Source organism: Daphnia pulex, chromosome 8, assembly GCF_021134715.1.
Source record: "Daphnia pulex isolate KAP4 chromosome 8, ASM2113471v1".
NCBI lineage: Eukaryota > Metazoa > Arthropoda > Branchiopoda > Diplostraca > Daphniidae > Daphnia > Daphnia pulex.
The window spans coordinates 9,714,824-9,729,276 of NC_060024.1; the positions used below are offsets into that span (position 1 = coordinate 9,714,824).

The 14,453-nt window shown below is 43.5% G+C and overlaps 1 protein-coding gene across 1 annotated transcript in view; it reads right to left on the reverse strand.

Moving 5' to 3' along the window:
• The window catches only part of LOC124199732 (kinesin-like protein CG14535), a 71,940-nt gene that overhangs the window by 55,773 nt on the left and 1,714 nt on the right, over nt 1–14,453 (reverse strand). The window contains exon 2 of the mRNA XM_046595659.1: nt 9,615–9,809. Coding sequence (XP_046451615.1) covers nt 9,615–9,754 — 140 coding nt within the window. The 5' untranslated portion in view covers nt 9,755–9,809. The remainder of the gene's footprint in view (nt 1–9,614; nt 9,810–14,453) is intronic.

A 14,453-nucleotide genomic window follows, 5' to 3' on the forward strand; every position in this document is an offset into this window, starting at 1 on the left:
TATTAGTTATGAATCCCCCCCCCCTCTTTCTCCTTTGACTATATATACCTCCGGTCCCGACCTTTCTAATATCGTATGGGGTAAGAGAATTTCTTCAATTCCCACGGAGGCTCTATTCATTATTTAGTCAAATAACTTCATTTATCCGGACAATCGTACATGCATAATAAAAACGTATTCCCATCAGCTGCCCTTGGAAACAACTCACGTTTCTCCACTGCCGGACAGTAGCCTCCTCCTGCTCTACGTACGCAGAGTATTGAGAGTTTACTTTTGGTAACTTTGATCTCGGCAGCTTTTAAAACTCGCGGCTTTTTGGTCGATAACTCGGCAATTACGGCGGTCGAATTATAGGAAGCCATTCGAGTTTCCCGCTAAGCATTTATCGGATTCGGAGAATGTTTGGATGGGTGACTTTGTGAGCCGTGGGATCAACTGTATCCGATTCGATGCCATCAGCAAGAGCAGCACTTAAAAAGGCTTTCAACAGCTTCACTCGCGAAAACAATGTCAATCAAATTTTTCAAACGGGGAAGCAGCAGCCACAAAAAAAAAATACAAACGCCGGAGAGAATCAGAGAGCTGCTACACAGAGAAACTTAAACCATTAGCCAAGCAATGGAAGAGTAGTAGAGGGGGGTTTTGCATTTACGACCGAATACCTCAGAAGAAAACAAAAAGTGCTGCGCTATATTTTGTTTCAAATGCTTTGCTTTCTCTCTGTCATCGAACGCTCACTTGCTATACTCTTCTCCGGTAACGGAATTCTGTTCAAAAGTTTCGCAATCGAGTCGGGAGCATCCGCAGGGTTCGTCTGCATAGAAGGGAGGGAGGGAACGACCCTTTCTGTTTGTTTTTTCTAACGTCGCGACAAAAATCAACGGTTAAAAACTTTGCCGGCGTTTTCTACATAAACAGATTTTTCTTTTCTTTTTTTTTTAAAAAAAAGACAAGAAACATTTACAAGTTTTTTAGATCGCTGATGGCATTTGGGCGGAATTTCGTTTCACTGTGGGTCCCGCGGGAGAAAGGAGGCTGATGCAGAAGAAAATTGAATAAGATCACGGCCGTTGTTTGTTATTCATTTTTTTTTTCTTTTATATAATCATCTCGGCATCTGATTTATTCCTCGATTGTGCTGTAGATGTTGTTATTTTCTTTTTCTTTTTAATTTCTTCTTCCAACGGTTGGTTGCTGTTGGCTTTTTTTCTCTCTCTCAACTACACAAGAGTATTATAATACAACATCTTGAAAATCATGAATTTTTACGCTCTTGCCCCCGCATGCCGTGCGCGCTGTGCGTACCCTGTTATTATCGGATCACAAATCAGAAACACCACGTCATCATCACCATCATTTCTTTTCCTACTTTCTTCATCATCAAAACTGTCCGAACTGTTTGACCGACTGTACATTCCCCCCCTCCCCATCGCCAGAGTTCCCGCGACCGCCGGTAGATGGCTCACATTCCAAGACGTTCAGACCGCCAACTTTGAAACGAAGTTCTCACAGCAAATTGACTCGGGTTGAAACGGTTGCTCTCAGCGGAGTTGTAAAACCATTAGAAAGGGGGAAGCCGCCATCAATCTCCGAATGGAAGAAGTAACCCCGTTGATTTGAGGCTGTGAAAAGACAGTCAAAATCCCTTTAAAAGGTTCTGGAAGAAGCAAATAACCTTCTTAAAAGTCACGAAAGGGTAAACAAGTAAAAGAGTTTTCATTAGTGACCGACTATCCCATTGAGATCAGCGTGAAAAATAAAAAAAATCAGATGGATGAAAATTCCAAAGGAATAGAGGAATAGAGTGCTGAACGACATTTTTACTCCCGCTTCTGCTGCTGCTGCTGCTGCCTTCCATGCATATTTTCCCGGAGAAGAAGGAAGGAAGGAAGGAAAAAAAAAAATACTAAGAGAGTATCTCTCCCGACTTCCATCCTGGAAGCGCCCATAACCGTTCCAATCATCTGCTATCTACCATTCACTTGGCGTGTAAAAACAAAATGAAGCGAGTCAAAATAGAAACAGCAGTCTGTCCGTTGGACGAGAAGAAGCCAGGGAATCTTGAGAGGTAGGTAGGAGTAGTAGTCGGGGCATTGTTAAGTCGTACGCACTTCGTTAGCAGTAGCATCATCAGTACTATATGAGGAAAGGAAGGTATACACATCGGTCGGCCATGCATAACGAGGAAGAAGAAGAAGAGGAAGAAGAAGAAGCTGATGCTCATAAGAGGGAAGCAAGAGCTCAGGGGGCCTTATCTCTCTGATGGGTCCAACGCTGCGCCAGCTGTTGCATCATCATTAACCATTTTCCTTATTCTACACCACCAACCGTACAGTCGCCTGCGTCTACCCCGGGCCCCGCTATTTTCTAATTTTAGTTGGATCACACATCGAAAAGTTTAAACAAAAATATATATATATCGGGGAACGACGTCGAAAAAGTTTTGTCGTCGTAAGAGAGGGGGGAATAAGAGGGGAGCTGGAACAATTTGTTCCAGGGCGAGAAGAACAACACCCTAGCGATACATTACCGCTCTTCTTCTCCTTTCTTTTTTTCTACTTGGGGCTTCTTTTTTGATGTGCTGGGGTCAACCGTCTGTCGGGTTCTTCTTCTTCTTGGTGCTGGGTCGGCATGGAATTCTTCTTCACCCCCCTCCATGTATGCCCTAGGACCAAAGGGGGACCCTAGGACCAGCCTCAAGGATACTCCTGGTACTTTACTTGTTCGTGTATGACGACGTGGAAATCCGAGACAAAATAAACCCCCCCAACTCTCTTGTCTCTGTCTCTTCTTTTTAGTCTTTAAGCTTCTTGCATCAAAAAATCCCTATCTGCTCGTTTCTGCTGTTGTTGATTCTTCTTCTTCTTCTTGTGTGATGGGTGGACCAGTGGGGTTTCTCACGTTTCTCACTTGTCAAACGACTCGGGACAGAAAAACAACGAACGGCCCAGGCGAAAAATGTAATCGTGTGTCCCTATTCATCATGCTAGAAACGTTTCAGTTACAAAAACAAATCCGGATAATCCCCAAACTGCCTTGTTGGCGGCCCTGTATCATTCCAATGAAACGGCGTATCACCTGCTGATAGATATCAGCCGTTGTTAACATTGCACAACATGTCCAAAGACCCGCGAGGAAATGGCGTGTAGCTTTTGCCATGACTCGAATAACTTGACCGCAAAAATTTGAAAAAAACAAAACAAAAAACAAAACAAAATCGTTTGGGAACTTTAAAATCAAATTCTTTCGAATAGGCGCCGGTGTGTCCTGGGTGGAAGACGGCCGGCGACGGTATATACGTCCGTTCGGAATGTTTAAATTACGTTCGAACAACGAGTGACACGATGCGGTTTCTTTTCTTCTGCCGGGAAATATACATGGTGGACGCGATAAGATGTTTACAGGGGAATTTCTCCATCAAGGCACGTACGAAGCATTGACTCAGAGTCTCTTTACTCTAGCTCCTTTGATTGGTCGTTATTGATGGCCTAATTATATGGTCCAGCGACAGACAAAAGAGGCTTGGGCCGAGCGGGATTGGAATAAAAAAGGGCGAGAGACCAAAGAGAAACGATTGAGAAAATAGGAGAGAATAGTCAAAGGAAAGACGCCGCCTTATCTTTTATTCAACCGGCAGCAGCAGCAGCAGCAGGTGAACTATTAAATATAACGCTTCCATTTGCATACCGTTCGTGTTATAGAGTGCGCAACTTATCTATTCGCTTCTGCGATCGGCCTCCGGGACTGGACGAGGTTGCGCCGCAGAGTGAAGCGGGATCGAAAAGGATATACGTCGTGAATCAAGATCTGCCAGCTCATCCGCCTATTCATCTGTGCGCTAGCTCCAAACCATTTTGAAAAATGAATACCAAAAAATATCGACGAGCTCGAATCGGTAAAACGTTGAGAAAAGACGTCCCCCATCCATCGTCAACCCTCTGATTTCTCACGCCATGGACGCGTAACATACTACAAGTTGCGTGAAAGTTCACATCGGATTGAACAACAAATTTCTCCCCCCCCCCCCGCGTGATTTGATGATCAATCCCGTTGCATAGAAATGCACAAAGGTAAAAGGGACCTCGGACGCTGGAAGAAAAAAAAGAAAACGTCTAACCGAATTTCGTATATAATAAGAAAAGTCACGAGAACATTTATCTACGCTGCTGCGGCCACAAGGTATATTACAGATGATAAATTTCGTGTTTCGTGCATCTCTCCGAACGTGAAGAAACAAAAAAAAAGCAAAACCCGAAATGGGTCGAGGGACTTTTTTTTTCTTTCTTTCGGGGTTTTCGTTCAAATCATTTTTTTTGCGGTTAATAAATGTTTTGCCCGACTGGTCACGTTAACTCGGGAGCCCGGGGAAGTAACGATGACATAAATCCAGCGGGTCGGTGCGCATGCGATGAGTCATCGTTGTCAAGGTAACACAAGACGGCATATCCACCTTTCGCCTTTCGTGTTGTTGTTGTCGTTGCTGTTGTTGCGCTGGTGTTTTCGCTGATATTAGCATAACGGCCAATGAAAAGGGAAAAGACGGGAGGGAAAAAAAAACGCGTGACGGATAAAGAAAAACCGCTTGATCATATAACAACCCGCTGCTTTTCTTCATTCAAATTCGCCGCCCGATGACCAAAACGACCAAACACAGACAAACACGGAGAAAAGAACAGGTAGAAAGAAAGATAAAGAAAGAGAGAGAGAGGACACATAGTCTATTGCAGACACTACTAACAAGCATCATCGGGATGCTTGAGCTTGAGCGCGCGGGATTGGCATCGATAAAATGAAAACGATGGCGAGATGGAGAAAAGAATGAAAGAGAAAAAGAGAGGCATTATTATTATAAGAAGCCGCGGATAAATTTATGGACGTGATCCAATCAAGAAAAAGTCGCATTCCAAAGATGAGATATTCATTCTTCTTTTTTTTTAAATAAAAGTTAAATAAGTTTCCTTTTTAAAAAAACTCTTGAATTCTTGAACTTTTTTAATTTCTCCCCTTTGGCCAAAAATGCAAAAGAGTCATTTGCGCCGGAGAAGATCGTTTCTTTTAATTACAAAATGAATTCAAAGATCGCACTGTACTTGTATCAAAAGACTCTGCTGGCCGTTCATTTCTAATTCATGGGAATCGGGAAAGGAAAAAAAAGGATAAAAATCCGTGAGCTCTGAGCACTGCGAGTTGGGGCTGATTTGTCGGCGCGCGAGCGCTTGATTGCATCTCCACCGTCTAACCAATCGATCACGGTCTTTCTCAAGCTAACAAGCATCGAAATTCATCAACAAAGAAACACGGGGGAAAGAGAAAAAAAAGGGCTATACGGGAAGGAGGAGGAGGAGATGAATCCAGAAATCGAACGGCGTGGAGAACCACCAACATTAAAAAACTATTTCTTTCGATTCGCCTATAATTGAAAAATTGGCGCCATCAAATCGTTTTCGTTCAAAAATAACTTTGTGTTCCAATCTACCAGCAATTCGTGACCGTGATTTCGTGAATAAAAAACGGTCGTTCTCGTTTGTTTTTTGGTTCTCTTCCGTTCGTTCGATCGTCAACCAAATTTATCCAAAAGAAGAAAAAAAAGGGGGAAGAATAAAACAGCGATTAGGCGGATCAGATGTGCAACCGTCCAAGTTGAATACATCTGAATAGTTGATGGACGTCATTCATCAAAGCAACGGGGCACACACACACTCACACAGTTACTTACTTACTTAGTATACCGTATAGAATCAAATCGCTTTTTTTTTTTTGTTACCGGGAATATCCTATAAATAAGTAAGTAGTAAAGCGCGTACACGGCGAGGTGGAGATGGTTATCAGAGATTCTGATCATTTTCAATCGGGACGATTGATTCTCTCTCCCCTAGCTGTGTTCACAGTTGAAAAGCTCATCTCTATGTATAATTTTTCCAGACGTTGGCTGTCGTGCGGGGCGAGAGACCAACGAACCGACATTTTTAGTGGGTAGCGTATTTCGACATGATGAACAGACGTTCATTGATCACTTTGAAGTAGGAGGAGGGACCTGCGCGCTCACACAGGGTTGAAAGTTAAGCAGAAGAAGAGAGAGAAAAAAAGGGGGGAAAGAAAAAATCCTGGTTGAATGGTCATAAATAGCTACTACACTCTTGTATACTTGACCCAGATGTTTGGTTTGTTCGAAAACCAGACTCCTGGGCTCATTCTGGCATAGTAGCCTATAGTGTAATCTATCTATCTCTTTTTTTCTCTCCCTTGTAGCAGAACACAGTCAGAGCTAACCAGCTGCCTCGGCAGAAGAGATCTAATGTAAGTTCATGGGTTTAAAAAAGAAATATAAAAAAAACTGACGACAACGAACATGTGCCAGCAATCCAGCCGTACATTCTTTTCTCATGAAGGGGAGAGATATAAGAGGTGGTATAAAAGGTAATGCGATCTGATACCTCCAATTTGTCGCGCAAACTCTAATCCTCTTTCTCTCTCTCTCTCTCTGCTCTTGTGAATTGCGGTCACACAAGGATCCGGCTTCAGCTTTCACGATTGTAGGAGGCAAACAGAATGACACAATTGTACGACAGCCCATTGTGTGAAAGGATTTTGAAATAGTGCCGAAGGAGAATCAAAAGGAAAAGCAAACAACAACAACAAGAGAATCTCGGGAGAAAAAGACGGCCCCTTCCTGTGAAATAATTCACCAAGTCATCCGACACCGCCGTGTATAAGAGTCTAAGAGTCTAGTGATACTCTGTACTTTTACCTATAAAGAACATTGTCCGCTGGGCGACACGCGAGATGTTATCTACACGCAAGTATGCCATTAAACAGATAGATCAGATGTCCATTATATCCTGCCCTGACGTCCAAGTGTATCAATGACCGAGAGAGAATCTCTTTTCTCGTCGAACGAAACATGCAAAAATCGAAGGCGAAAGTCCAGCGGAATTTCAAAGAGACTCATCCATTCTTTCGAGAAAACGGCGGTCAGGGCAAAGAGGGAGGAGGACAGACGAAATCTAGCACACATACTACACGGCTGATTGAAGCGGCACGAAGACATTGCCATCATTTTGAACGTAATAAATCAAAAAAGAAGCGTGAGAGAGTGCGCGGGACGGATTCGTCACAAAGCGGCGCCTTTTATGGGCGACGCGGGACCGACCAAACCCCAGCGCAGACCAAAGGGTGCTGCTGCTGCTTTTAGGTGATACAACAACAACAGCAAACTTCTCTTAGAGGATATTTTTTCTTCTTCTTCTTCTCTTCAAGATCGATAAAGAAATAGAAGGAGGTGGAGGAAAAAAGATGGTCCCAGGTGAGTAACGCGTGATGGGCTTCCACTTTCTCTGTCTCGATTCGATTGATCGCTTTCAATTTCTTATCGGAACCAAGCCAACCACCAATCCATCCAAGTTTTTTTTTTCCTCTCTTGAAGTGACGTGATTTTTCAATAAAACTAAGCGAGAAATAAATGTGACAATCTTGAACCCAACTTCTTTTCCCCCTTGAAATTGATGGCCAGTTCCTGGGACGCCTGACTTTTAAAATCATTCAATTAAAAAGCAACCAAGGAGAAGAAGACCCATTTTCCTCCAAGATGTTATCGAACCTCCTCGACAATCCCCACCAGCTGATTGTGTCGCATTGTTGCCCATATCTTGTCCCAGAAAATTGAATATCAAATAAAAAGAAAAGGGGGAACCACTTTTTCCCGACATGAATTTCAATCGGTGGCGTCACAAAGTTTTACAGCGTCGTTTACTTTACAGATCGGACAATATACCACCACAGACCAAACGAATGTCGACCAGCAGAGACGTCTCTGCTGCAGTGACGGTTATTATAGGCCGTTACCTTTTATTTTTACCTCAACTTTTATTTTTATTTTATTTTTCCTCTCCCTTACCACCCTCAAAATGAAATAAAAATACAAGAGTATGGGAACTGGCACTGAGCGTCCTTACACGTCCGACACAATGGAAGACGTTGTTTGGTTGCTACGGTTTTATTTTATATTTTTTTTCCTCCGTTCCTGGTCTAAAAAATCCTCCCCCCGTGTCCTCATCATTAATTCACGTCAAAGTGATCGAGTCTAAGGAAGGGGGGGGGGGGGAGGGAGGGTTGACGCGTGCTTCAAAGGTTGCCAGAAGTAGAAAAAAGGGAAAAAAAAATCTGGTAAAAAGATATCCGGAAGCTTTTTCTCTCTGTGCATCTGCATCCGGATAGTTTTAGCGAAAAAGGCCTAGACTAAAGTTTGACTAGACCTAGAGTAGTAGACGTAGTAGGAAATTAGCCGTGTCCGACAGGCTGGCATACACTAGACCGGAAGTGTGCGGTGTATCAACAAGAAGAGAGAGACAGAGAGAAAAAAAAAGGAGAACTCAAAACATGTCTGTGACGAGTGCAGGTCACGTGCGTGTATACACGAGCACACTACAACATCTTCGATATTTTCTGTCAAAAAACCATCGAGGGACAGTCATTGCCGCTAGACAGAGGGAAATATTGGAGCCCCTCATAACTTGCCCATACACAGCCGCCCCTACACCACCACCGCCGCCTTATGTCAACCTGCAAGTGAAGGTTTCGCAGATGTTTGACATGTGAGTTTAGGATGCGAGGTGGACAGAAAGAAGCTAAGAAGAAGGGAAAAAAATGGACCTCCACAAAGACCCGACACTGCCACCCCCCGCTGACACACACAAATGGTTGTGTGTGCCAAAAAATGTGTGTCTTTTGAATTTTTGTTTTCGCCACAAAAACAAGCATTACACCTCCCCCCCCCTGCCACTTATCGCTCGTCTCCGAAAAGGCAAGGAGTCAACACCAAGTCGTGCTGAAACACACCCTTCTTGTACAAACTCCAGGCCAAAAAAAGAAAAAAAGATTTGTCAACGTCCTATCATCATCTTATCGATATGTTTCGCTTCTATTGAGGCGGAGAAAAGTAAAAAAAAAAAAGATTGTCGTTTGTTTGCCAAAACGGCGGCTGCTGCTCCCCCCCACGACTAAAAAAGTGGCAACCGGATCGGCTATATACGATAACAAGCCAATGGAATTTCGGAATGTTGTTGCAGCCGCGTGAATTTCAGACAAGTGAAACGTCTGAATAATTCAACAGCGTTTGAATGTCTGTCGTCTTGATTCTTTTTTGTGTGCTGGTAGTTTTGCTCAGATATTTTTTTGTGTTTCCCCTTTGCACACATAGCCGAAAGCGCCGCCGCTTATTAGAATAACGTCGGCCGGACATTCAAACAATTCAAAAGGTTATCCGTATAAGATGTGGATAAGAAAAAAAAAGAGCCGACGCAAACAATCGCCGACTGATTTCGATGGCAAAACAGCGTGAAGAACGGAACGGGAGTCGTTCATCACATACCAGGCCCAGCGGGTAGGCCAAAATATTTTCCTTCCCCACTCGCCCAGAAATATGCAAATTACAACTAGAAGAAGAAGAAGACCTGAGTGGAATTGGCTATGAAAACCGTCGACTCGATTCGGATAAACTTTCGATTCTTCATTCTTTCTAGAACCTCCTTCTCTTATTTGATTGAAAAAATGTCGACCGCAAAAATAAAAAAAGAGCTGGAAGAGATAGCGGAGAGAGAAAATGGAGATGGTCTGACCTTTGATGATGAAGTCGTCCATCGGGCGGGAGGTGCTCAACGACGCCCGGCGGGAATGGTGAAGGAACGCGGGTCACCCAGTTCAAATGGCAATCTGATCGCGATGTGGTCGATAGGACGTTGGCGGCCGTCGTCTCCATGGTGTCTTTATTCTTCTTCTTCTTCTTCTGCTTTCCCGACGTTAAAAAGATCCTCCTGATCAAACCAAATTAGAAACGTTATTTATTTATGTTAAGTATAAAAAGATATCCCCCCCTGCAGTCCCCTCCCCAGTATCTCAATTAAACGAATTGGGTCAAGAATGAATAACAAGGCAGTATTACAATAATACTCGTGTTTGCATTACACACACGAATGAATGGGACGAGTGTGTCGTGCGGTCGACCAAAAGTCCATTTATTCAATAACAACAAGAGAGAGAGAAAAAAGAGGGCCTCTAATAAATCGACAAAAGCACAAAAGAAGCTCTTTCCTGCGGCCTTCTTCTTCTTCCTACTCCTCCCCCCTTCAAACCGCAAAATGCGAAAAGCCTTTGACAGCATTGTCCCATTGTGCCCGGCACGTTCCACACTCTCAATAATGGTCCGACCGCCGGACGACATCATCATCATCAACGCAGATGGGTAAATACACAACCATTTTCGAGTGTGTTGGACCACTACAATGGATCAAGGTTTTTCTTTTTTTCCAACCCCCTGCCACTTGTGTACAAGTACATAAGCCGGGGCCATCCGCACATGTAATAATAAAAATGTTCGAGAAAAAGGGGGGAGTCGAATGAGAAATGGTCAAAGCTGGAAAACATTCATTAACTTGAATGAAAAAATCTTAAATCATACGAAAAAGCAACAAGGGAGCTGGGGGAAATGATGATGGTGTCACTTCCGGGATAAATATAAGGCCAATTGCGGCAAGTCTGGCAGATCGCGACGCTAAGACAGTTTTATGACTTTTCAACGGGAATAAAAAATTACAAAAATACAAGAATGATTGGTTGCGTAAGCGATCTCGGGAAATGTGACGAGAAAAGGGTTATCACTAAACAGCTGATTTTTGTTTTCCAAAAAAAGAAGAGAGGAAAACAAGAGTTGACAGTTGGCCAGAGAGTTACGACAGACCAACAGTGTTTCCTTCTGACGCATTTTGTCAGAAGTTTTTTCAACTGGGTGGCGGGGTTTGTTTAAAACAAATTTTTTTATTTTTAAGAAGAAGAAAAAAAACACTTAGGGAAATAAATTTTCTGAAATACAAACAAGACGGGTGGTGGGGATAATATTTTGTGGCAGTCAAAGGTCATTTCCTAGAACTCTTCAAGCCACTTTTGAAATGACGCGATGTCCTCTCTCTCTCTCTCCGTTTCCTTTCGTATCGGTTCGTTCATTTAAAAAATATATAAACATATAAAAAGAAAAAGTTTTGATTGCGCGCATATCCGATAGAACCGCACCCTGGACCGTCGCCGAGTCCATTTCCTCTTTTACTTTAATGGCGCCAAATTTAAATAACAAGTCGAATGTTGATTTCCCCTCGGAGGGGGAAAAATATTTTTTGTTATTTTTCGCTTGTTTGTTGTAGCTAAATCAAATCGACACGCATTCCTGATCTTCTCCTTTTGTCACGAAGGGAAGGAAAAGTCATCGAAGCGATATGGGAAACGTGTTTCGATACGGCAAACATTTCCACCGAGGAAGAAAGAAAAAGAAAAACTAATAAGAGACTCGCAGCTAGGTTCATTTACAGACTGGAGAGAGAAAAGGCTGGAAATCCAAAACGCCAGTGCAACCCGACGAGGATATATACACATAAACACGTGCACACACACACACACACAAGCAGCCCAAGAGAGCAAAGTAGAGAGAGACCGGGCAGACACAAACAGCTGCGTTCGCGGTCGCGGCCACTTGTAAATTGTTGACAACATTGCTATAGGCTCTCTCTTCCGTTTCTTATATTTTTACTGGAGCCCAACTAAACCAACCGTACTGCACATCCAACTGCATCACGCAGTCGATGTGTGTGTGTGTGTGTATACACAATCGTAAAAACCGAGAGCTAGGCCAGAAAACTATAAACTCGTGGAAATAGTAGTCGACTTTACTTGAACGTACACACACACACACAAAGTTCCACAGCCTAGAAAAAATAAGACACGACACTGATTCTTTGATTTATAGAGGGACGACCGATATCTTGTATACATTTCCTTGGTAGCGATCGAATGGAAATCATAAAAAGAAATACGCGCCAGCCAAAAATAGAGAGAGAGAGAAGAAAAAAGTCGTTAAAAAAAAGACGAGAAAAAACCTAACTGTCACTGCGTCTAGCATTTCCTTATGATGGCCTTGCCAGGATGTCTCAATTGTGCGGTTTAAATACCGTCCAGATAGTGAGCGACTGGGAAACCGAATCCCGACCAAAGAGAGAAATCACTGCCCGTCCAAATCTAACAAGACATAAAAATAAAAATACGAAGGCTGATGCGGATGAACGACGACGCTGGGTCCCGATACGGCCAATCTATTCGAACGAAAAGGCCCAGATATCCTGAGGGATCGGAGTATATATAGTGTAGACTGTCTCGAGCCCCTTTCTTTCCTCTTTTTTTTAAATTTTAAGTGCAAACGGCGGCAACGGAGAGTTCTACCAACTCATTATTCATTATCAGGAAAAAAAGTTCAATTCTCTTTTATCCTTTTTTTTGTTCCCCCAAAAAGGATAACCTCCAAAAGCTCTTTACTAATCGCTTCGATATTGAAAGGGACACGACACGAATCATCTGGGCAAACCTTAAAAAAAAAAAATAAAAAACACACTACAATTTAGTTTTATAAAACTTGAAAAAAAAATGGGGGCACGCGACCGAAGGTAAATGTTTTCCGACTATGACGGAATATCTTGAGGGATCACGAGAGGAAAGAAAAATCAAAATGAAGTATTAGTAAAAGAAATAAAACCAGTTTCGTGTTTGTTTTTTTGTGTGTCTCTTTAGCTGCTGGCATATCCTAATCACCTTTCGATCTAAGAATATAGCTTCGACAAAAGTCTTTTGGGTTGCTCATGTCCCCCTGGTCGCTTCTCTCATCGATGGTCATTTATGTCGAGCAAAGGGTCGGTGATTAATCGATTAGGCTAGACAAGGAAGAAAGAAAAGAAAAAGAGTCCAGTCTCTTTTTCTTAATAAATGAAGAAGAATCGGGGGGTATACAGCTTCTGGGTAATCAAAGAGATACGAGCTGCTACCCCCCTTCCAGATCGGAATGAGCGATTGGCACATAGCGCCCCCTCCCCGTATATACCCCGCGACTAAAAGCTCTCTATAGTAATGTTAAAACGTTAATTTGGGGGCCGAATGATGACGGAATGAAAAATCGGGATGAGGGGGCGGTTTCCCCTGGGCAGGTGGAGGACTAATGGAAGAACATGACCACGAATGCTCTGGAAAAAAAAAGAAAGGAAATTTTCAAATATCTTTTACCAAGGGGTGAGGGAAAAGGACAAACAGATGCTGACCGGTTGCGTTTGAAAACACATCGGGCAGCAGCAGCGACACAGGAACTTTGGTTGGGAAAACCTCAAATCCGTTTCGCTTCTTGTCGGTGTATGTGTGTGTGTGTGTGGGGGAGAGTCTGTGTTTCATGGCAAACAGCTGTTCCATCATTTCGCCGAGATTTGTCATTTTATACAGAGTGAAAAAAAGATACCAGGATCCCGCGCGTTTACGTGGGATGATCTGTTGAGGAAGACAGACGACGCGCGGCTCTGTGAAATAGAATCCCACTTCTAAAGTCCGTCGACTCTCTCTCTCTCTGGTCGTCGTCGTGAGCCTCGCAATCAATTCATCCCCTCGGCTCACGGACTGATGGATCCATTAATCATCACCAAATGTTTTTGTCGTGTTGTTTGCAGCGTTTTCCACTGCGTCAGAGACGAAGGAAATAGACAAGTTCAGAGTCGTCGGCGAGAAAGTCTGTTCGATGCGGCTGTTTCTCTCTATTTTTCCTGGGACTGTTGCTTCCACCGAAGGGAGGAGGGATACGTGTGTTTGATGGCTCGGGAATGATAAGAAATTCAAACAGCGACCGCTTCTCTCCGCGAGGGAGAAAACAAACAAATACGGTCAAAGAAAGAAAAGAAAGAAAAGAAAGAAGAACTTTCTCCTTTTTCTCCCTCCCCAGAGGATGCGCCTCGTCCAGATCTGTCCCGTCTTACGAGGGTATGGACGCTCGTGATAAGAGGGCAGTTGACAAGTCCGTTCGGAAACGAACGAAACATACAACAGCAGGACACCGCCAGCCTATTAATACTACGCACATACGTAGTAGAAGGCTGACTTTTTCGGTATCTGACCTTTCGCCTGGATTCTACACTATAAACAGTCTTTTAAAACTCTATGTGTGTATATAATCCAGTCTAAAAGGAGAGAGGCCATGGCCGACGAGTTGATCACGGACTACTAATCACGACCCCACAACAACAACAACAACGGGAAACAAAACAAAACCCCAAAAAATCCTTCTTTTTCCCCCATCCGTTGCGGATTGGATGCAAGCTGACATATACGTTCAACGTACACACAGACCTAGAGTCTGACTCTCTAACACTTTCGGCTGCCGGCCAGCTTCTGCTTCCTCCAGTTCATAGAAGAAAAAGAAGAAGGTAAACAAGGCGAAAGGGCGGGCGTGAATAACATAAACGGGACGCCGCCGTCGCCGACTTTGCTGGCGGGAAGAAGAAGAAGAAGAAGGGCTCACGGGGAGAGAAATAAATGCTGACACGCTGGTGGCGCGCGTTAGAGGCCATCGAAAACTCGCAAGCCCATCATCAGACGAGTTGTGTAAG